The sequence below is a fragment of the Pecten maximus genome, chromosome 7 (assembly GCF_902652985.1).
Source record: "Pecten maximus chromosome 7, xPecMax1.1, whole genome shotgun sequence".
Taxonomy (NCBI): Eukaryota; Metazoa; Mollusca; class Bivalvia; order Pectinida; family Pectinidae; genus Pecten; species Pecten maximus.
In genome coordinates, this window is record NC_047021.1 from 8,114,173 (window position 1) to 8,139,260 (window position 25,088).

A 25,088-nucleotide genomic window follows, 5' to 3' on the forward strand; every position below is an offset into this window, starting at 1 on the left:
CGAAATTTAGTTTTGCCTACAGCGTAAAATGGTGCGTCAGACTGAAGGTAAAGTTGCGAGAAAAACTAATGTACAATATATGTCAAAACAAGATTAATGATGTTTTTGAGATAGATTTTTTTTTTTCAAGGCTCAAAATTTTTATTTTTAAAGACACCAACAAATACAAAACTGTCCTCACACATGATACTTCATTCATTCCAATTATCAATTCGTACATGTATAAAATGGTGTTGTGTAGCCTTGTAAGGGGAGCTTACTCCGAATCAAGTACTTCTTGCTGGATGCAGACTACCCGAAAGTAAACAAGTGTATACAACGTGAGCCTGTCCACAACACATGTCATCGACGGCGGTTGTTTGGCGACTGCACTTTATAGTAAGACGTATTCGTAGTTATGTAAACAGTTCAGAATTTAAATCTACAATATTGAGAATATTTCAAACATATACTGTTTTACCAAAGACTGAGGTATTTCTGATTCTGACTCGCAGTTACTAGGGTCCAAATCGAGAAACAAATATTACAACGTCATAGATACTAACTCATGAAGTTATAGATATTGATCACATCATCGTAACTATGACGTTATATAACAAGGCTAAATTTGATAATGGTATAGTATTTTTGCTTGATTACATGCACAGAAGCTCAAAGTACCACATTCAACTCAAAATACAACTTTTTTTCTAGAGAAATACAGAATTGTGTGAGTTTTCATTTTCAAAACTACCTCCCCGTATTACTGGATCGAGAGCAAAAAGTGCAAATACACCTCTCAGTGAGCATTGTTGTATATCAGTAGAAATGTTCACAGTAGTAAGTATAAGGGACCAAACTGTCATGGAGTGAAACATTTCAGGTTAGGCTGTAAATATACCATAGTAATATAGTAAAAGGGGCATAACTGCCATAGAAAATACATTAATCAAAAGTAACCATGAATACCAGTCAGTGTGTACCGTTAAAATATGGAGGGACAAATTAGATCAAACAAGTGTAGAACAGCTCTTATCATAGTGATAAATCCGCTGCATTTGATGTCATTGACCATAGCATACTTTTTAAGCGCCTAGACTACTATTAGGGATGACAGTAGCCCGAGTTTCCTCTAGCCCTGACACCATATCTGGTGTAGGGCCAGAGCGCTCGGTTATATGAGAACGTGGATTTCTCCATCACCATTTGATGTCGCAAAGACTTCAATGCAAACATAATAAAATCGAACAGTTGTACAGTGCAACAGTGGATCCAAGTACGTAAACTGTAAATAAGGGAAACTGTACAGTGCAACAGTGGATCAAAGTACGAAAACTGTAAATAAGGGCAACAGTACAGAACAACAGTGGATCGAAGTACGAAAACTGTAAATAAGGGCAACTGTACAGTACAACAGTGGATCGAAGTACGAAAACTGTAAATAAGGGCAACTGTACAGTACAACAGTGGATCGAAGTACGAAAACTGTAAATAAGGGCAACTGTACAGTGTAACAGTGGATCGAAGTACGAAAACTGTAAATAAGGGCAACTGTACAGGACAACAGTGGATCGAAGTACGAAAACTGTAAATAAGGGCAACTGTACAGTACAACAGTGGATCGAAGTACGAAAACTGTAAATAAAGGCAACTGTACAGTACTGCAGTGGATCCAAGTACGAAAACTGTAAATAATGGCAACTGTACAGTACAACAGTGGATCGAAGTACGAAAACTGTAAATAAGGGCAACTGTACAGTGCTACAGTGGATCGAAGTACGAAAACTGTAAATAAGGGCAACTGTACAGTACAAAAGTGGATCGAAGTACGAAAACTGTAAATAAGGGCAATTGTACAGTGTAACAGTGGATCGAAGTACGAAAACTGTAAATAAGGGCAACTGTACAGTACAACAGTGGATCGAAGTACGAAAACTGTAAATAAGGGCAACTGTACAGTACAAAAGTGGATCCAAGTACGAAAACTGTAAATAAGGGCAACTGTACAGAACAACAGTGGATCGAAGTACGAAAACTGTAAATAAGGACACCGTAGGTCGGTTTTTTTTCTTTGGGTACTCCGGCTTTCTTCCACCTCTGAAACCTGGCACGTCCTTAAATGACCCTGGCTTTTAACGGGATGTTAAACAAAATAAACCAAACGAAATCAACGTATAGTTGACATGCAATAGAAATTTTCTCTAGTGTACAGTGGCTCTAGGGAACAAAATGAATCCACAACGTGTCTGAAACGAGCAATACTACTGTTTTGTTTAATCCAAGCATTTACTGGGGTCGGGTGCATCAGATTGAGAGTTAAAACTTAAATCAGTCCTTTCCTAAAGGAGGCATACGACTATAAGATTCTCCTTGAAAAGCATGGTATTCGCCAATATGTTTACAGAGCGGAGAACGTACAGGACCGGGATGTCAAGATAATGTGTCCCTTCCTTGAACAACAAGTCATCCTTACGAAAACACGAATGTAGCAAACAATATCTGACTTCAAAGACGGGTACTATGGTAAGGGGATGGGGATGCACGAGGGGCTATCACTATCATCAAATAACCAATCATCTTAAGTAATGAACTGATACCGTTAAATCACGTTTAAGTCAATACCTGGATTTTCCTCACCTTATTCTCCTTTTGACAATTTGATTCCTTATTGATGCCCAAACCTGATTTTCCCATCTTTATTTCCACACTTTTGTCCCCTAGCATCACAAGTGGGACCAACAAAGACAACTTTATTTATTTCTAGGCATGCATTTAATCTATTAATTCAACAATATATCAATTCAACACTACATTTATCAATTCAACAATTGATGTATCAATTCATATGTTTATTCAATTCAACAATTGATGTATCAATTCATATGTTTATTTATCGCTTTATTTATTTATCTATTGATTTTGATTTTTTTTACTTTTTTGTAAAATCTTGACTTTGTCGATTTTAAGGTACACGAGTTCAGTTTAGAACTTGATGATAAGCGACTTTAATACTATAAGTTACAAGGTTAACTCTATTACATATCTTTATTATGTTTAAATACAACGCCCTTACATATGTTTACTTTGTTGCCTAACCAGTCTCGGTGTGAAGTGCTAAATCTTTTAGAATAAAATAGGAGTGCTGATTTAGGCGAGGAGCGAAGCTGACAGATTTCATCAGTTGCGGAGAAAAGGTACGGGATTCAAGGGCAAAGCATGCAAAAGGACTTCTCCATTTAGGATAAACAATATAGTAAATTCAATTCGATTTAAATCATTTTTATCCTCCTTTTATTCCACTCTTTAAAATCAAAGAAATTGTGATCGGTTCAAAGCTCTATATAACATGATTTTAGAAAACAAAAACAAAACAAAAAACACATCTTACTAACGAAAACGGCCTAAACAGATGTTAAAACATAGGATCTTGACACGATTTTCTGATGTATTTTTAAAAGTTCAAGGGTGATTTTAACTTTTGTTCAGTATAATATTATGTAGCCAACTTGTTGGTCTAAATGTATACTGATAAGACAATGCAATTAAATAATTATATCATAAGCTGGATGATTGATTTATTGCAAAATTAGCGAATATCATTTTCTATAATATACAAGCGTTCCCTTTATCTAAATGTAATATGTTTTAGTATAGCATTATTTGCATCAACCATCCATATGCTGGTGTTTAACGCGTACGGTAAAATTCTATGAACGCGTCTTGATCGATATTTGTACAGCTAGTTTACCTTTGAATCTGTATAGATACTGTTGTGTGAGGCTTGTATCGACCTGCAGGTATCCACCGGGGCTTTATAAATTACTCATTTGCTTCCAGATCTATAGCTCGATCCTAGCTCTGGGTAGTACCAGGCACACTGAATATCTATGACGGCGGTGCCATTGCTGATGTTGTTGCCAGGAGAGACGGTTACCGAGGTCAAACCGGAAATGGATTCCAAGTGATAAATATACAGGTAGGTTTATATCATTTGAAATGTACGTATGTCTTTGTCATATGATGAGTGTTATGGTATATGTGATACAGAATTGGAAATGTATGTCTTTTCTCTCGTAGATATGAGTTTGAAACATTACTAAGATACCGAAACCTATCAATATTGTCCTATATTCTAAGGGACGCCATTACCAATCGATAAATCTAGACAGCGCGGTACAATAGTTAACTAAATATAAATATTCATTTCAACAACTACACTTTTACATTTCACAATGATAATATCAAGTTATCTTAAGTTCTTAAAAAACTTAATCTCAAGTTCAACAATAGATTAATTCTCTGTGTAGATATCGTACGTCATCACGACAGTCGTTACATGTATATATCTTATTGGAGTCCAAGGTCCTTTGTTTCAGCTCTGGTCAGGACAACTCTCTCAGCAGCTGTATTTGTTCGTAGAAATGTGCAAAATAAATATATACCATACTGTAAAGTTGTATCGCCAGTCAACGATAAACACTATGTAAACAGAGACGGCAGAAATATATGTTTGATATTATCTATATATGTTTTTATTATGGTGTCATCAGTATAGGCATACACTATATATGATAGAGTGATATAATCTGTTAAATTATATACTATATATCATATAATGATGTAATCAGTTCTAGTATATACTATATACGATATAGTGATATCATCAGTTAAAGTACATACTATATATTATATTATGATGCCATCCGCTACAGTTTATACTACACAATCATGGCCCTCTGTAGAGGGTTATATCTAGAATTTTGTCGTAAGTAAGGGAGATAACCCTAACTATGGACATTATTCTGCATATATCCCGACTCAGAGGATCTTAAAGGGTTTTATTTTACCTCACTTCCGTTAGAAATGTTTTCATTGGAGGAAAACAATTTTATTAATCCAAATTACACGGCAGTTTGCAGTCGCCGGTGTGCAACCCCGTGGTACCCCGTAACGCGCCTGCGCCGGAAGTCGTCTGCTACAGTTTGTATTCACTCAATAAAAACCGATTTAGTTTTTATAGAAAATGGTCATACTGTTTGTCTCGGTATAATGATATATATTGTATAATGATGTTCCCAGTAAAAGTATACAATACAAATATATATAATATAGATATCATCAGTAATGACATATATACTATACATTGTATATGATATTTTGGTAGGTGTCAATCATGTGTATGTACGGTTCAATATTTCATTGATTTATAATTTGTTAGCTGAAATCGTTAATAGTAAATCGTAAATTCTCTGGAAGAGAATGAAATACATTACCCTATGATGCACTTTGTAGACAGCACTTCGAAACTCTGTAAATATGTTTATGGTATTGTGAAAAGTTGTTTTTCTTTTTTCTGTTAACTTGTTAGCATAATGCTTTTACAAAAGTCCATACAGTTTTTGACAATATAAGAATCATTTTTGCAATAGTATGTCTTTGTTATAGCAGTTTGTTTAAATGAATTGTATATCTTCACCAAATAACGTAATGGCTGGAAGGGAACATTCAAAATGTGTAATGTTTTGGAATCACTTTTTAAAAAGGATTTGCATGCATTTTTGGATCATCTTGAAAAAAAACAACTTTTGTACAATTCTATATAATAACTCTTTCTTGATTTCTTTGATAATTTTGGGAACAACCTTTGTCCACAACTCACTGCAGAACAGTCCAGTGGGAAACATGTCCACAGCTCACTGTAACACAGCCCAGTGAATAACATGTCCACAACTTACTGTAGAACAGCCCAGTGGGAAACATGTCTACAGTACACTGTAGAACAGCCCAGTGGGTAACATGTCTACAGTACACTGTATAACAGCCCAGTGGGTAACATGTCTACAGTACACTGTAGAACAGCCCAGTGGGTAACATGTCTACAGTACACTGTAAAACAGTCCAGTGGGTGACATGTCTACATTTCACTGTATAACAGCCCAGTGGGTAACATGTCCACAGTTCCCTGTAGAACAGCCCAGTGGGTAACATATCTGCAGTTCCCTGTAGAACAGCCCAGTGGGTAACATGTCCACAGCTCACTGTAGAACAGCCCAGTGGGTAACATGTCCACATTTCACTGTATAACAGACCAGTGGGTAACATATCCACAGTTTACTGTAGAACAGCCCAGTGGGTAACATGTCCACAGTTTACTGTAGAACAGCCAAGTGGGTAACATGTCAACAGCTCACTGTAGAACAGCCCAGTGGGTAACATGTCTACCGTTCACTGTATAACAGACCAGTGGGTAACATGTCTACCGTTCACTGCAGAACAGTCCAGTGGGTAACATGTCTACAGTTCACTGTAGAACAGTCGCCGGTGTGCAACCCCGTGGTACCCCGTAACGCGCCTGCGCCGGAAGTCGTCTGCTACAGTTTGTATTCACTCAATAAAAACCGATTTAGTTTTTATAGAAAATGGTCATACTGTTTGTCTCGGTATAATGATATATATTGTATAATGATGTTCCCAGTAAAAGTATACAATACAAATATATATAATATAGATATCATCAGTAATGACATATATACTATACATTGTATATGATATTTTGGTAGGTGTCAATCATGTGTATGTACGGTTCAATATTTCATTGATTTATAATTTGTTAGCTGAAATCGTTAATAGTAAATCGTAAATTCTCTGGAAGAGAATGAAATACATTACCCTATGATGCACTTTGTAGACAGCACTTCGGAACTCTGTAAATATATTTATGGTATTGTGAAAAGTTGTTTTTCTTTTTTCTGTTAACTTGTTAGCATAATGCTTTTAATGTCTATCAAAAGTCCATACAGTTTTTGACAATATAAGAATCATTTTTGCAAAAGTATGTCTTTGTTATAGCAGTTTGTTTAAATGAATTGTATATCTTCACCAAATAACGTAATGGCTGGAAGGGAACATTCAAAATGTGTAATGTTTTGGAATCACTTTTTAAAAAGGATTTGCGTGCATTTTTGGATCATCTTGAAAAAAAACTTTTGTACAATTCTATATAATAACTCTTTCTTGATTTCTTTGATAATTTTGGGAACAACCTTTGTCCACAACTCACTGCAGAACAGTCCAGTGGGAAACATGTCCACAGCTCACTGTAACACAGCCCAGTGAAAAACATGTCCACAACTTACTGTAGAACAGCCCAGTGGGAAACATGTCTACAGTACACTGTAGAACAGCCCAGTGGGTAACATGTCTACAGTACACTGTATAACAGCCCAGTGGGTAACATGTCTACAGTACACTGTAGAACAGCCCAGTGGGAAACATGTCTACAGTACACTGTAAAACAGTCCAGTGGGTGACATGTCTACATTTCACTGTATAACAGCCCAGTGGGTAACATGTCCACAGTTCCCTGTAGAACAGCCCAGTGGGTAACATATCTGCAGTTCCCTGTAGAACAGCCCAGTGGGTAACATGTCCACAGCTCACTGTAGAACAGCCCAGTGGGTAACATGTCCACATTTCACTGTATAACAGACCAGTGGGTAACATATCCACAGTTTACTGTAGAACAGCCCAGTGGGTAACATGTCCACAGTTTACTGTAGAACAGCCAAGTGGGTAACATGTCAACAGCTCACTGTAGAACAGCCCAGTGGGTAACATGTCTACCGTTCACTGTATAACAGACCAGTGGGTAACATGTCTACCGTTCACTGCAGAACAGTCCAGTGGGTAACATGTCTACAGTTCACTGTAGAACAGCCCAGTGGGTAACATGTCCACAGCTCACTGTAAAACAGCCCAGTGAGTAACATGTCCACAGCTCACTGTAGAACAGCCCAGTGGGTAACATGTCAACAGTTCACTGTAGAACAGCCCAGTGGGTAACATGTCAACAGCTCACTGAAGAACAGCTCAGTGGGTAACATGTCAACAGCTCACTGTAGAACAGCCCAATGGGTAACATGTCTACAGTTTACTGTAGAACAGCCCAGTGGGTAACATGTCAACAACTCACTGTAGAACAGTCCAGTGGGTAACATGTCCACAGCTCACTGTAGAACAGCCCAGTGGGTAACATGTCCACAGTTTACTGTAGAACAGCCAAGTGGGTGACATGTCCACAGTTCACTTTATAACAGCCAAGTGGGTGACATGTCCACAGTTCACTTTATAACAGCCCAGTGGGTAACATGTATACAGTACACTGTAGAACAGTCCAGTGGGTAACATGTCCACAGTTTACTGTAGAACAGCCCAGTGGGGAATATGTCCACAGCTCACTGTAGAACAGCCCAGTGGGTAACGTGTCCACAGTTCACTTTAAAACAGCCCAGTGGGTAACATGTCCACAGTACACTGTAGAACAGCCCAGTGGGTAACATGTCCACAGTTTACTGTAGAACAGCCCAGTGGGTAACATGTCAACAGTTCACTGTAGAACAACCCAGTGGGTAACATGTCTACAGTTCACTGTATAACACCCTAGTGGGTAACATGTCAAAAGCTCACTGTAAAACAGCCCAGTTGGTAACATGTCAACAGTTCACTGTATAACAGACCAGTGGGTAACATGTCTACAAAACACTGTAGAACAGCCCAGTCGGTAACATGTCTACAAAACACTGTAGAACAGCCCAGTGGGTAACATGTCCACAGTTCACTGTATAACAGCCCAGTGGGTAACATGTCAACAGCTCACTGTAGAACAGCCCAGTGGGTAACATGTCTACACTTCACTGTTAAACAGCCTAGTGGGAAACATGTCGACAGTTTACTGTAGAACAGCCCAGTGGGTAACATGTCCACAGTTCACTGTATAACAGACCAGTGGGTAACATGTCTACACTTCACTGTAGAACAGCCAAGTTGGTAACATGTCAACAGTTGACTGTAAAACAGCCTAGTGGGAAACATGTCGACAGTTTACTGTAGAACACCCCAGTGGGTAACATGTCAACAGCTCACTGTAGAACAGCCCAGTGGGTAACATGTCTACACTTCACTGTAGAACAGCCCAGTTGGTAACATGTCTACCGTTCACTGCAGAACAGTCCAGTGGGTAACATGTCTACAGTTCACTGTAGAACAGCCCAGTGGGTAACATGTCCACAGCTCACTGTAAAACAGCCCAGTGAGTAACATGTCCACAGCTCACTGTAGAACAGCCCAGTGGGGAATATGTCCACAGCTCACTGTAGAACAGCCCAGTGGGTAACATGTCCACAGTTTTCTTTAAAACAGCCCAGTGGGTAACATGTCCACAGTACACTGTAGAACAGCCCAGTGGGTAACATGTCTACAGTTTACTGTAGAACAGCCCAGTGGGTAACATGTCCACAGTTCACTGTAGAACAACCCAGTGGGTAACATGTCTACAGTTCACTGTATAACACCCCAGTGGGTAACATGTCAAAAGCTCACTGTAGAACAGCCCAGTTGGTAACATGTCAACAGTTCACTGTATAACAGACCAGTGGGTAACATGTCTACAAAACACTGTAGAACAGCCCAGTGGGTAACATGTCTACAAAACACTGTAGAACAGCCCAGTGGGTAACATGTCCACAGTTCACTGTATAACAGCCCAGTGGGTAACATGTCAACAGCTCACTGTAGAACAGCCCAGTGGGTAACATGTCTACACTTCACTGTTAAACAGCCTAGTGGAAAACATGTCGACAGTTTACTGTAGAACAGCCCAGTGGGTAACATGTCCACAGTTCACTGTATAACAGCCCAGTGGGTAACATGTCAACAGCTCACTGTAGAACAGCTCAGTGGGTAACATGTCAACAGTTCACTGTAAAACAGCCTAGTGGGAAACATGTCGACAGTTTACTGTAGAACACCCCAGTGGGTAACATGTCAACAGCTCACTGTAGAACAGCCCAGTGGGTAACATGTCTACACTTCACTGTAGAACAGCCCAGTTGGTAACATGTCAACAGCTCACTGTAAAACAGCCCAGTTGGTAACATGTCAACAGCTCACTGTAGAACAGCCCAGTGGGTAACATGTCAACAGCTCACTGTAGAACAGTCCAGTGGGTAACATGTCTACACTTCACTGTAGAACAGCTCAGTGGGTAACATGTCAACAGCTCACTGTAGAACAGCCCAGTGGGTAACATGTCAACAGCTCACTGTAGAACAGCCCAGTGGAAGCATACCACAGCCCTTTTAACAATATACAACAAAAACATTTTTAATCCGTGTGAATACAGTAGTTGATAAATACGGGGATTCATTTATCAGAAGGCCTCCTCTAGCAAGTAGTATGTCGAGAGAATCGATCGAGGATAGATAATTGATAATTCCTTATGAAACATTAAACTCGTATAATGAGTAGAAATATGTATGAAATATTGATCGGGCCAGTATGGACAAGCCTTTGTCTGTTCATTGATGTACAGTAAACAGTTGTTTTTGTTTCGGTAAGGGACATGTGTCCGCGTTCACGTGTGGTTTTACGTTTGTATTATGTGTAGGTTAACGGTGATCTATCAACCATTGTTTATAACGGGCTTTAATTAATTCGCACTCACTGGCTATTGCGTTCTGTCAAATACCTAACACTACTATATGTCTGTACACTTTTACCAGACATGGGCTGTAACACTCAGAGACGAGAAAGAGTGTGTAGTAACGACGTACGGGACACTGGCAGACGAGAACAATTCCGGAGTAGGGCCATACTGGACAATGAGATACGAGGGACAGTGTGGAGTAGGGCCATACTGGACAGTGAGATACGAGGGACAGTATGGAGGAAGGACGTATTGGACACTGGGAAACAACAGACCTCCCGGACAACTACCCGCCCGGAACACGACGTTTTGAAGAAAATCATTGTGCAACTAACAGTCCTACTGATACAATTGTGCGGCGTTACGGAAGGTAAGATAACTGAAGCTAAGGTAATTGATAGCGTACAACGTACCACTTATTACACAAGCGAATTCATGTTGATTCTTTCTAAGTGGATTGTTTTGATTCAACTGTTCTAATATCAATTGATTATTTCCAGAAATCGGTCAGACAGGTCATCTCCTGCTATAAACAAGTGTGTACTACGGAGTAATCTGTTAATAAACATTCTAAATATATACAGAAAGTGTAGTTATGATTTAGCCAGTCCAATTTAAATCAGATCTTCCAATAAACTACGTTTTCGTTACACTAAGCAATATAGTGTAGTGGTATGGTCGAGGATATCACAGAAATTGCTATAGATCCCCCATCCATCACTTTAACCGTTTTGCTACATATCCCTCAGTCCCATACTTTAACCGTTTTGCTATCTATCCCTTAGTCCCATATATTAACCGTTTTGTTATATATCCCTCAACCCCATGATTTAACCAACTAAAACACAGGCTTGATAGCTTGGTCCTGTCATTTTGATTATAAAGAAGCCAAATTTGAGAGTGAATTGAAATATACGATTATGGTGACCTACTTTATATTTGAAATATTTCCCAATGATAGTAATCATAATTTGTAGTTTTATATACCGCTATATACCGCAGCAGCATAGCCGTCTTAAAGCCGCCCACAAATTATCATCCGTGGTTATTATCCTACAGCCGGAGCTACCATTTCGATGCTAACAACTTGCGAGCATTTCCAGCTCTGTCCTATGATATACAGTACTTACATGTATTTACCGCTGAGTGGATTGGGATACACATGAATAAAAGTATGTTATCAAAGTATACAACACGGCGACCTTCATTTAAAACTGATAATCTGTCGTCTGGACGTGGAAGGCGTGGTAACAAGTTCTGCCCACCTCTCGTGTCGCGTGTTTTAAAGATCTCTGCCTACCTCTCTACTGACTGGCTCGGCGGAAATACCAGAGTGCATGTGTGTTTTAGTTCTGCAGGGATGTTTTGGTTATTAGACTAGCACACAGGACTAAAATAGCTAAATGAAGTCGGGGGATATAGTCGACATAACTAGTTAATAAAGTATTGCTATCATGTATTACATCAGATGAAAACATACTTTGTTAAACCTGATAATGATATAATCTGTTATATCAGGTGATAGTCGAGTTGTCTCCCTGGACCACGCCAGCTGTCAGTTTGCTGTTTATGACATCAGTATCCGGACGTCATACTCCATAGACTGGGACGGTAGAACACTTCCCAAACTTTGTCGACTTGGTTTCCGGGTACCCAACGTCAATTACTACCAAATCTGTGTTTCCGCCCTGAAGTATGACGTCACAGACTGTGACTTCAACATGCAGTACTTTCATGGGCTTTCTTCACAGCCTAACAGAGTGAGTCAATTAAGAAATCAATTAATTATATTGTTGTAAGTTCATGTTAAAAAAACACATCTTATTAGATCACCTGAGTCGAAGTCTAAGGTGACCTACTCTAATTATATTTTGTTTGTCATCGTGTGCCATCTGTCCAGTAAACAATCTACATTTTCGACTTCTTCTCAGAAACATCCGAAAACAATTTTAGTGAAAGAACGAGAACCTTTTCATGGCAAAAATTGAGAATTATACGGCCCCTACCCTCCAAGGGCTGAGAGACAGGCAAAAAGGGGTCAAATTGACTTAAAATACTCTTCGCAGGTAGAAGGGTTTTAATAAGGTGACTTACAAAATGGTTGATTTAATCCTGGGGCCTCACGTTCCCACTGGGAATGGGGGTTAATATATTTTGTGTATATATAGAAATAACATTTTTGAGCATCAGTTGTTAGATTACCATTGAATATTATCATAATTTGGTTATCAGTATAGTATTGCAGTTTGAATAAATGAACCCCGGCGGCTAATGGGCGCGTCCAATTAACCGAAATATGTTTGAACTTAGCTAGGTAACCGTTAAGATCCATGGTTAATTGTTCAGTTTATCTTTTTCTTATGCACATTGTATTTCTTTATATAGTGCTGTGTGATATTTTTTCCAGAACTACACCTGTACCGCGCCACCGGTTAGGTATTGTGTCAACTCTACACGTTATTTCTATCTCCATTTCACGGCAAAAAAGAAGTCAGAGTCTAAAGTCACCATAGAAATCCTAGCCAAGGCCAGGCAAAAAGAAAGTACGTAATTCATCTGTACAAAATCATAGCTATTTACGAGGGAAATATATATGATACACTGTATGAAATGATGTTAATAGTAGAGAACTATTGACATATCAGATAAGCAATAGATAACTGCTACATATATAAGATAAATCAAAAGAAAACTGCTGACATATGATACGAATTATAGAGGAGTATTGACGTATGAGATCAATTATAACGAACAGTGACATAGATGATAAATAATAAAGAATTGTGACATTGGAAAATGGAAAAGAACTGTTACATATGAATGAAATTATAACGAACTATGTATAACATATCAAAAAATAATAATAATAAACTTTTGACGTGTTAAATAAAGCATAGATAACTGTGACATATGATATAAATAATAAAAAGCTGCTGACATATAAGATAAATTATAGAGAACTACTGACACGAGAAATAAAAAATAGAGAACTGTTACCTTATGAGATAAGTTTTAGAGAAACAATGACGTATGAGATAAATTATTGATAACGTTGACATATGAGATAATTATAGATAAAATTTACATATGAGTCCTTTGTATACTTGTTAACATACATTATGCATGATAAAGAACTGTTGATACGTGAACTAGATAATACAGAACTGTTGACATGTGAGATAGAGAAATGCGACACATGAAATAGATAATGAAGAATTGTTGACATATGGCATAAATAATAAATAATTTTTGGTATATAGAATAAATTAAAGAGAGCTATTGACATGGTATAAATAATTGAAATCATTTGATTTATATTGAAATTATAGAAAAGTATGGCATATAAAATAAATAGTAGAATTCTGTGACATATCAGATAAATAATAGAGAAATGTGACGTCATATAAATAATAGTGAGCAAACTTGCTATAAAAAATAATGAACTATGGCATGATATAAATCAAAAAGATTGTTTCTATAATCAAAAGAAAAACAACGTAATACACGAAAACAATAATTGAAAATGTTGACATATCATTTAAATAGGGAAATATGTTTCTGTAATAACGTATGACGTAAAATGAAACCTATTGGAAACCTTTTTTTAAATAAAATAAAAGAAATAGGAAAATAAATTATGCAGTGTAACAACAGCAAAAAATTGTTTTTCAAAGTAACAGATGTAAACATTTAAGTTAAAGATTATAACTATCATATAACCTTTACTGAAAATATGAATGTCGATGTACTAGAAATGCTGATATACTATTTACCCAAATAGAAATGTACTAAAATGCATGTAGGAATGTTGATATACTATTTACGAAAATACATGTAAGAATGTTGATGTACTATTTACTAAAATACATGTAGGAGTGTTGATGTACTATTTACTAAAATACATGTAGGAGTGTTGATGTACTATTAACTAAAATACATGTAGGAATGTTGATGTACTATTAACTAAAATACATGTAGGAATGTTGATGTACTATTTACTAAAATACATGTAGGAGTGTTGATGTACTATTTACTAAAATACATGTAGGAATGCTGATGTACTATTTACTAAAATACATGTAGGAGTGTTGATGTACTATTAACTAAAATACATGTAGGAATGTTGATGTACTATTAACTAAAATACATGTAGGAATGTTGATGTACTATTTACTAAAATACATGTAGGAGTGTTGATGTACTATTTACTAAAATACTTGTAGGAATGCTGATGTACTATTTACTAAAATACATGTAGGAGTGTTGATGTACTATTAACTAAAATACATGTAGAAGTGTTGATGTACTATTAACTAAAATACATGTAGGAATGTTGATGTACTATTTACTAAAATACTTGTAGGAGTGTTGATGTACTATTTACGAAAATACATGTAGGAATGCTGATGTACTATTTACTAAAATACTTGTAGGAATGTTGATGTACTATTTACTAAAATACTTGTAGGAATGCTGATGTACTATTTACTAAAATACTTGTAGGAGTGTTGATGTACTATTTACTAAAATACTTGTAGGAATGCTGATGTACTATTTACTAAAATACATGTAGGAGTGTTGATGTACTATTTACTAAAATACTTGTAGGAATGCTGATGTACTATTTACTAAAATACATGTAGGAGTGTTGATGTACTATTAACTAAAATACTTGTAGAAGTGTTGATGTACTATTAACTAAAATACATGTAGGAATGTTGATGTACTATTTACCAAAATAGAAATGTCGGTATAATATTCACTAAAATACATGTAGGAATGTTGATGTACTATTTACTAAAATACTTGTAGGAGTGTTGATGTACTATTAACTAAAATAGAAATGTTGATGTACTATTTACCCAAATAGAAATGTACTAAAATACGTGTAGGAATGTTGATGTACTATTTACAATAATAGAAATGTTGATATACTATTTACCCTAATAGAAATGTACTTAAATACGTGTAGGAATTTTGATGTACTATTTACTAAAATAGAAATGTTGATATGATATTTACAATAATAGAAATATTGATATAAAATTTACTAAAATAGAAATGTTGATATACTATTTACAATAATAGAAATGTTGATATACTAATTACTAAAATAGAATTATTGATATGGTATTTGTTAAAATAGAAATGTTGATAAACCATTTACTTAAATACATGTAGGAATGTTGATATACTAATTACTAAAACAGAAATGTTGATATACTATTTACTAAAATAAAAATGTTGATATGCAATTTGCTAAAATAAAAATGTTGATATACAATTTGCTAAAATAAAAATGTTGATATACAATTTGCTAAAATAGAAATGTTGATATACAATTTGCTAAAATAGAAATGTTGATATACAATTTGCTAAAATAGAAATGTTGATATACAATTTGCTAAAATAAAAATGTAATGTGATGTAACGTGTAATAAAAATGGAAATGCTGATATACCATTTAATGAAATAAAAATGTTAACATGCTATTTAATGAAAAAGAAATGTTGATATACCATTTAGTAAAAATAAAGACAATGAATTTTGAAACTGCTATTGTAAATTAAATTAGTTAGATGGTTGATATTGTTTTATATCAAGAGTGTTATACGTGAGAAACGCAACCGTTTTGTCTCTAAAAAATGTTTTATTCCTAATTAAAATCATCAGAATTCCATAAAAAAAACTTACAATATGTTGTCCTTAAGCAAGAGGGCTTTCGCTGTTCGCGCTTTCAACAGCTACGCTAGAATGCATACACCATCTTGTCATCACAGTTACGTTTGATATATAACCACCTAATACAGTGTAAAGAATATCGAATAAATGTTCCTGATTCCTTAACTTTCCAACATTTACTTAAACCGTCTTGTGGAGCAATGTTGAAATGCTATTGATGATATTTCATTGTCATTGTTTAGGTGAGAGGTCGAGCTCAATGATGGAGGTACTTGTCGGCGGTCTGGCCAGTCTCCTGTTTGTGGGCTTTTCCTGTTTCGTCTTCGGTGCTCGCAGTAAAAATCCCTGTCTTTGTTTGCGTAAATTCTTTGGTAAATTCGATGCATGCCGTCCTTGCGTTAACCGAATGGATTCGAACGGGTGTGTTCCTACCCAGACAGAAGCACCGTCATCCAATAGGATACCACGAGGAGAGTGCTGTACTCATTCGGCGTGCTGTATTCTTCTTGGTTGTGCTATAAATAGGGAACGAGGACCAACAACATCCACGGCGCATAGCCGTACAGATCTGAACATGGCGACCCAATCCGAAATGGAGCAGCCGCCTCGTAAGTTGTCATCAGACACGCTTAATTCAATTTTAATTCAAAGTTAATTTTATTTCAGGAAGTTATATAGCAGACAACTTATATTTGATTCACTTTGAATTTCAATTTCATCAGGCTAAACTATTAAATATATCAGTCAAACTTTATACTTAAATACCTTACCTAGTTTTTCTCCGGGTACTCCGGCTTTCCTCCACCTCCAAAAGCTGGCACATCCCTAAATGACCTTGGCTGTTGATAGGACGTTAAACAAAATAAAAATTGTTTAGAATCCTTATAGATTAAGGCATATCATCCTTGTGTCATGTCGCAATTATTTTAAGATACGATAATGGATCAAATGTGCTCGAGCTAGCGGAAAATACTTCAAATGTAGAACGGAAGTACGCCATCTATCTTAGAGAGGTTTTCCAACAGTCTGAAATGTCGACAAACCTAGTAAGCATTGTTAACAGATTTCTCGACCAGTCTCACTGCCCGATAAAATGAACTGACGGGAGCTTATTTTGCCGTCTAACTGATGTATCCTAATTGTTCGTTTACCTTATAAATTTCAGCTTATAATTCCCTGGTTGCGATTGACGGGAGAGGTGATCCATCTGAACTAGTTCAGCCACCGCCAATTTGGATACAGATGTCTCCGCCCCCTTACGAGGCCCCTCCCCCAGCGTACGAGGACGTCATCCGAAATAAGTGATGGCGAGCTTTTTGCCATGCTTGTGTCTAACTTACAAAGTACAACGTAGTATGCAAATCCTTAGATGTAACATGTCATTTTCTCGGGCTTCAGTAAACAGATAGGCGACTAAATCACCAATTGGCCTGACATAATCTTTTCTATGCCTCAATACTGCTGATATACTTTTTAAATTTTCATTACTTACAGTATATGTTTTCAGTGATCAAGTATGATGTAATGATACTTAGCAGTTCTAATTCAATATCGTTATAGTTACAAAGGATCGATAACAATACTCATTTATTTCATCTTTATTGTAACCCAGGAAAAACAATAGTTCTTATTTCTATATCGTTATGGTAACCAAGGATGAATAACCATACTCGTGTCTATATCGTTATGGTAACCAAGAATAATTAACCGTACTTATTTATATATCGTTATGGCAACCAAGAATAAATAACCGTAATTATTAATATGAATGGTGACGCCTGAAAACGATACACATTTAAATCTGAAATGGATAATGATGTGTCACATACAGAATTCATGTCCCATGCCAAGCTGGCATGTTAGAGTTATTGCTGTTTTTGAACCCTGAATGAAGTCTGGAGTTGAAGTAACTACGAATTACTTGCTATTATTATCACTTGTTATCAATTTTTAAATCTTCAGAGTAAATCAAGATAAAAGGATAGTCGTGTTTTATATTTCAATACCTCTTTACTGTTGTTTTGGGTTGCTTAGCTATTTGGAAAACATTTTGCATGCTTGTTTTATCTTTCCTATATTTTGAAGAAATACAAATAAATGTACTATAAATTGATGGTAAAGTAAGAACATCAACAAACTTATGTCAGCAATCGTTGGCATGTATCAAAACAAATGTCGTGACATCGCCGTCATTAACACGTGTTTGTAAGCATTAATTTTGTTAATAGTGAGTGAAGTTAAAATGAACGTTAACATCAATTCAACGAAAAGGGAGAAGACCTTTTCATTCAGTATTACCCTACATGTAACTTTATAAGGTATCTTGATAATGAGTAAGCCATTCCAGTATTGTGAATGGTGTTTTCTACCACAATACCCTGTGTTATTCAACTCTCAGACCATCAGTTAATCATTACAGCCGTTGATTAACAACCTGTTTATACCACACGTGGTATAAACTCTGAACGCACTTTGATTGGCTAACACGGTGAACTTTGACCCAAGCTGCAATTGTTATTGACGTCATCAATAATCTAATGACGTCACATCACCGGGTCCCGGACGTCACCGGTACACTTTATTTGCTTACACGAAATTATACTTGGCCACGTTTCCCTTTGATTCAAGCCGATATTATTGTGGTAGAAACAGGTCACACGACTCGAAATTGTTGGATATGGAATTTATTTCACACTCGTAAGTTATTTTTTAAAAGTTGCAAAAAACACTCGCTAAAGCTCGTGTCTTTTGTAACTTTTAAAAAATAACTTACTCGTGTGAAATAAATTCCATATCCAACAACCACTCGTTGTGTAACCTCTATGTATACGTAGGACATCCAACTCTGTCGGGTGATACTGATATCGTAGTAAAGTTTAATCATGTTGTGATGTTAACAATTTATATAATGCTTAGGTGCATTGCAATTTTGTACTGTGGTGGACTATGAATTACTACAGTTTTTGACTATATATTCTAAGCAAGGAGGCATTGTGTGCTGCTAGATTATCTCCCCATGAAACACGAGAAATGATTACCTTCAGTATGCTATTCTTACGTGAAACAGATCATGTCCTCTTTTATCTTAAAATATCGTCATATAAATTCTGAAAATGGTTTAACGCGTTAGTGTTCACAGCTGCTAACGTATATAGCAACGAACAATTGGCTGTTATTTGTTATTTGGAATAAGGAACAACTTTCTAACTTTTCCGAGGCGAGGTTAAGTTAGTTATTCAACGTATCGTGACAGATACTATAGTAATGAATTTATCTGATGAATTAACCGGAATTTATCTGATGAATTAACATGAATATATCTGATGATTTAACCTGAATTTATCTGATGAATTAACCTGAATTTATCTGATGAATTAATCTGATTTTACCTGATGAATTAACCTGAATTTATTTGATTATTTAACCTGAATTTATCTGATGATTTAACCTGAATTTATCTGATGATTTAACCTGAATTTATCTGATGATTTAACACGAATTTATCTTATTTTACCTGAATTTATCTGATGATTTAACCTGAATTTATCTGATGAAATAACCTGAATTTATCTGATGATTTAACCTGAATTTATCTGATGATTTAACCCGAATTTATCTGATGATTTAACCTGAATTTATCTGATTATTTAACCTGAATTTATCTGATGATTAAACCTGAATTTATCTGATTAATTAACCAAAAAATTATCGTGCTATGATATAAGTTGAAAATAAACGATGTGAACACTGACGTCATTGATTCGAAATATGGTCATATCGTGTGCAGTGGGATATTCATGTATCATCTTCATTTCCATATGAGGCGGGAAAATCCATTGTAAATAAGACCATTTAAATCAATGTGTTTATTTTGGATTTAATGCATAGCTGTGTTATATTGAAATAATCCATAGAAATTAGTCAATATATATAAATAAATTAATCTCGAGTTGAGATTAAATACAGGTAATTATAGATGTAAGCATATTCAATAATATACTGACACCACCACATGGGTTAAGATAATATTTTATTGATTAATTCCGTGTTACTCGTGATCTCGTGCATCACGTAAATTGAAAGCAGCACATACCTTACACAAATCCTATAATATGCGAAGTCCACTGCCTTGATTTGATTAACCACTTAAAAATGAAGACATAGTCCTATAGGGTTAATACCGTATACCATTATCTAAGTTCTGAAAGGTTCCACATTTACAAGAATATTTACGCCAGGTTTCTTTCAATGTATTACTATCTAAAGTTAATTCATATAAAGAAAAGATTTGAAAAAAAAGATCAATGGAAATGCACTTAGAGGGTTATAGTAAAAATGGGCAGAAAGCGAAAACAGTCATGATTTAGACCAAATCCTAAAAGGGGAATACCAAAGGATCAGTGTGGTTGTTTTTGAATTACAAAACAGTTGATTAGATTCTTTTAATACCCTTCTCACTAGAAAACTGTTGATGTTCAGGAAGCTTTGTGAGATAAAGGATTTAAAAAAATACTTGTTATAAGTTCCTTCCTATTGGAACGGATTTAATATGAGAATGAAATGTTTTATTGTGTATGTTTATAGCGGATCCATTGGTGACACTATGATATTAAAGATTATTTTTCATGTTGCTTGTTCTGTGATTGCTTTGGTAAGTATACTGGTCAGTAGTGTGTATCTGATGGTGTGAGATTGATCTACAATAACGGAAGGATGTCACCGTGCTCTCAAGACACTTATTGTGTAACCCTGCGATAATAGGAAATTATTAAATTAAATTATAAAACATTCAATTAAAATCCTGAAGACCTTTCGGCTACAACACATAGATAATTGATTAGATAACCTTATGGTAGCAAATTAATTCGTAATAATAAGACGCCAATGTCCTTTTCTAATAACGATTAATCACATCAATATTTCCTGGAGTAATGAACCTATCTACTAAAAGATATGCTTGGCTGTTCAATAAAACATTGCACTATTCTAGTAAACACTAAACTCACACTGCTCTATAAACATTGAACTATTCTGTTAAACACTAAACTCGAACTGCTCTATAAACATTGAACTATTCTGTTAAACACTAAACTCGAACTGCTCTATAAACATTGAACTATTCTATTAAACACTAAACTCGAACTGCTCTATAAACATTAAGAAGCGCTTGGTATCACCAACGGAATTATCAACAGTCAAATTAATAACGTACAAAATCCTTCAGTTGCTCTGGTTCTTCGATTTCCTTCTATATCAATAAGTTGGAACTACGCTTGGTCGTATTTCTTTGGACCCAATCGAACATCGTTACTTTGCTGTTCAGCCAGTTTGCGTTTGACCGGTTTAATTGGAATGCTCATTTCCTGCGATACAAACTTGTTACGTTCTTTGAGGTGATGACGTCCTTTCTTTCCGACATATCATTACCATAGCGACGCGCAACTTGTGATGTATTGCGAATTGCCGCCTAAACCAGTATCCAGTGTTGGGATTTTAAAGTGTTCTCTATGCAGAACTGTTTGAGTCGTGTATTTGAAGGTCAATAAACATTCTTAATTTTCTATTAGCTTATGGGCAATCGCCAAATGACTAACCAAGGCAATGGGCTTAGTGACTGGCCAGAGTGTTTTTTAACAAGACTGTCCAGTACCGCTTTAACCTGGTCCTGGAGCGGAAATGGAAGTCCCACAAGGTTAGATTTTATGTTGTGCGTCCAGACGTCCAGTATATGGGTTGCCCTATCCTGGGTCACCAGATTAAGTGACTGAAGAATCTTCCTTTCAAATGAAGCAAATATCATTGATAACAGATACCTGTCCTAATTCTTTTATTGACCTCAGTCTGATGATGCTTTGTAGCGTTTTAGGGCTCACTACAATGTTTTTTTTTGCCTAGGTCTTGGTATTTCTTACCATTACGTCCTTGTCAAGTGATAATGCATGAATATTTACATGAGCGCAACACACATGAATGACAACAACATGGACAAGTATACAGAAAAAGAAAGGTCTGACATGGTCAGCATTCTAAATAAGGAAATATCCTTTTAGTTTACTACATTATGACGTAACCAATAATAAAATCAAACGACCATATCCAGTATATATTTGGTAAACACAATGTTTCTCGCTTTTCTACTTTTCTCGATCCCCATATACCAGATATTACGTAACCCAGTGTAGGGTGTTTCATATGTTCGTAAATGACCATTGACCTGAGTATCCGAATTCGTGTGACGGTTACCGGTTACTGTTTTTTTTTTGTTTCTTTTTTTTCAAACTATCAACGACAACTTGTGTATAAGGAAAACTCACTTAAAGGCTACTTTGATATTTCTAAACCAGTCTCGATAGCTGTTTATCTAGAATTTCTCTAATAGCTTACTGGACTTTCCTTGTCGAGGAGACGCTTTCTTACCAAGAGAAATTTGGCCAAAATATTCGACCTCGTATTAACTTTTCGCGGTAATACTTAAAAAGAATGATTAAAATCCACAGCAATTGTTTAGTTTAAAACAAAAGAGCTAAACCATGGACGACGATGAAATTACACACAGTAGCTGTTTCACTCACTCAGCTTATTTAGGCAGTCAGCTGTTGTTTCACTAACATAACTAATCAAGACAATCAGCTGTTTCACTCACACAACTAATTCAGACGATCAGCTGTTGTTTCTCTCACACAACTAATTCAGACGATCAGCTGTTGTTTCACTCACATAATTAATTCAGACGATCAGCTGTTGTTTCACTCACACAACTAATTCAGACGATCAGCTGTTGTTTCACTCACACAACTAGTTCAGACAATCAGCTGTTGTTTCACTCACATAATCAATTCAGACAATCAGCTGTTGTTTCACTCACACAACTAGTTCAGACTATCAGTTGTTCCGCTCCCACGACTAATTAAGACAATCAACTGTTGTTCCACTCACATATTTCAATCATAGAGATAATTCTGACAATCAGTTGTTGTTTGATTAAAAAAAACTACATTCAGAAAATTAGCTTCTGTTTACTCACAGAATTTACTAACACAATTAATTCAGCTGTTGTTTTACTCTTATTTGTTCAGGCAATTAGTTGACGTTTCACTCATACATATAATTCAGCTGATCGGCGGAACTCATATCAGGACAATAACTTTGTAACGCTGGGCTGATTTTGATTTTAAGGTAGATGTCGGGATTTGAGGTCATCCCTATTTAGTTGGTGGTTCTTGTTGGAATACTGGCAGAGAAGGTGTAGTTTGAACTGAACATTTCGTCTATATACTGCGGTGTGTATTCTATCTGTTAAACATACTTTTTCACATATAGGCCGAATTGTTGGGTAACAGTACCATGCACAATGAACAAACTTAATATATGAAATAATCGAGTGGTTCTTATGATAGAATTGATACCAGACTTAAAATATTGAGGCACATGTCACATAAATTGACGAGAATTAATCGGCCCTAGAAGCACCTATAAATGTTGGAAACTTACAGGATGAGATGCGTGAGATCGAACACAGTACTCGTTTGTTAAGAAGGCCAATATAGCCGCCATTCAGCGTGACCGATGACTGCAGATATGTTTACATACTCAATAGTGAAACAAAATAGCGGACGAACTCAAGGAAAAGTTGATCGATCTACAGTGCCGATGCATGATAAATGAATTGCTATTCTCAGGATTATAAAATTAAATAATAGCAAACCAAGTGTTACTCGATTCCTATATTACAATGACATACTGCTGGTGAAGGAGAATGCATAACGATTACACGACGAACAAATCTCCACCAATTTCTCAACGTTATCGACGAACGTCGGGGAAAGCTCTACCTTAACGCGAATGTCAAACGCCGAGCTGGACACCAAGCCAAAAGGGTGCAGGATCGTCTCTATGTGGATGTCATGATATAAGCTCATGTGGAGGAGGATAATTACATAGTGCCACGGAGACATCGTTTGGTTACCAACACCCCAACAGCCAGCGATCTCCGCGACAGAGCGGTCAAAATCGCGGTAAAGTGACGTACAGAAAGAACTCTAGTTGTATACCAATGACAGCGCTGACTTTAAGAGAACGCGTCATCGACGAAATGCCTAGAGCAAAGGCGGTGGTAATTACCGGGTCATAATCCTGGCGACGGAGTAGATACAGCCACCGTCTTCTGGTTTTTGCGTCTTTTTTCTTGGTCGGTAAAGGACAAAACTTAATGTCCTGCATATATCCATATGTTCCATGCTTCCTATTACTGCTGAAACAATCCTCTGCGGAACAATAAAACTGCGTTTTGAAAAATTCTGTGTTAACAACACCATACCGGAAGTACCTGCGCACCATTTTTTTCGAAATCACAGGACAGATGTGACTAAAATTTGAAAATGATATTGTTTCAGTATGAGAGACCCTTCTGCGTGAGAACAACACTATTGTTCGGGGAGATGAACCCAGGGCGCCCCAACCTGGCAAATCCTATCAAATACAGAAGTGTGTATACAAGTACTGCTTAGCCATAATTGTATACACACATCTAGGATATTTCCAGCTGGAGAAAGTTTGTACCGTCAAAAAAAAGGGGGAAAAAATGTTTCAGGAAGAACTCGGAACCCTGCTATTGGCCAATTATACACATAGGACAACACACTCTTTACCAACTAGCTCAAAAAGAAACGGTACGCATACATTGTTATAGAGTTCAATATATAGCAACAACATATGCATATTTGAATCATATATAACAAAAATCTTAAACATTACAGCATCTTGACCTTTTATCTATTAATTTTTAAATCTTTTATCCAGAGGGTATCATTAAAGACAAACTTACTGTAAAAGTAGAATTAATATCAAAATAATTAATTAATTTCTATATCCAACTTTCGTGATAGTAAGGTGTAGTCACTAGAATGTACAAAACGACAGCTGTCCAGTCCATGTACATGGATAC

At 36.2% G+C, this 25,088-nt stretch overlaps 1 protein-coding gene across 1 annotated transcript; it reads left to right on the forward strand.

The window, feature by feature from the left end:
* The first annotated feature begins 3,830 nt into the window (after nt 1-3,830).
* LOC117331502 lies at nt 3,831-18,126 on the forward strand. The gene is made up of 6 exons (XM_033890239.1): nt 3,831-3,955; nt 10,539-10,832; nt 11,981-12,222; nt 12,870-13,005; nt 16,387-16,752; nt 17,310-18,126. Exons 2-6 carry the CDS (start codon nt 10,541-10,543, stop codon nt 17,447-17,449), a joined length of 1,176 nt encoding a protein of 391 aa, XP_033746130.1. The 5' UTR covers nt 3,831-3,955; nt 10,539-10,540; the 3' UTR covers nt 17,450-18,126.
* Nucleotides 18,127-25,088: the final 6,962 nt, after the last annotated feature.

What these genes read in the sequence shown, in the direction of transcription:
- LOC117331502 (XM_033890239.1), top strand. Translation starts at nt 10,541, where the DNA reads ATGGGCTGTAACACTCAGAGACGAGAAAGAGTGTGTAGTAACGACGTA. An exon ending in TTTCTTCACAGCCTAACAGA is followed by an intron (nt 12,223 to 12,869) that starts GTGAGTCAATTA and finishes TATTTTTTCCAG; the next exon opens with AACTACACCTGTACCGCGCC. An exon ending in CGAAATGGAGCAGCCGCCTC is followed by an intron (nt 16,753 to 17,309) that starts GTAAGTTGTCAT and finishes TATAAATTTCAG; the next exon opens with CTTATAATTCCCTGGTTGCG.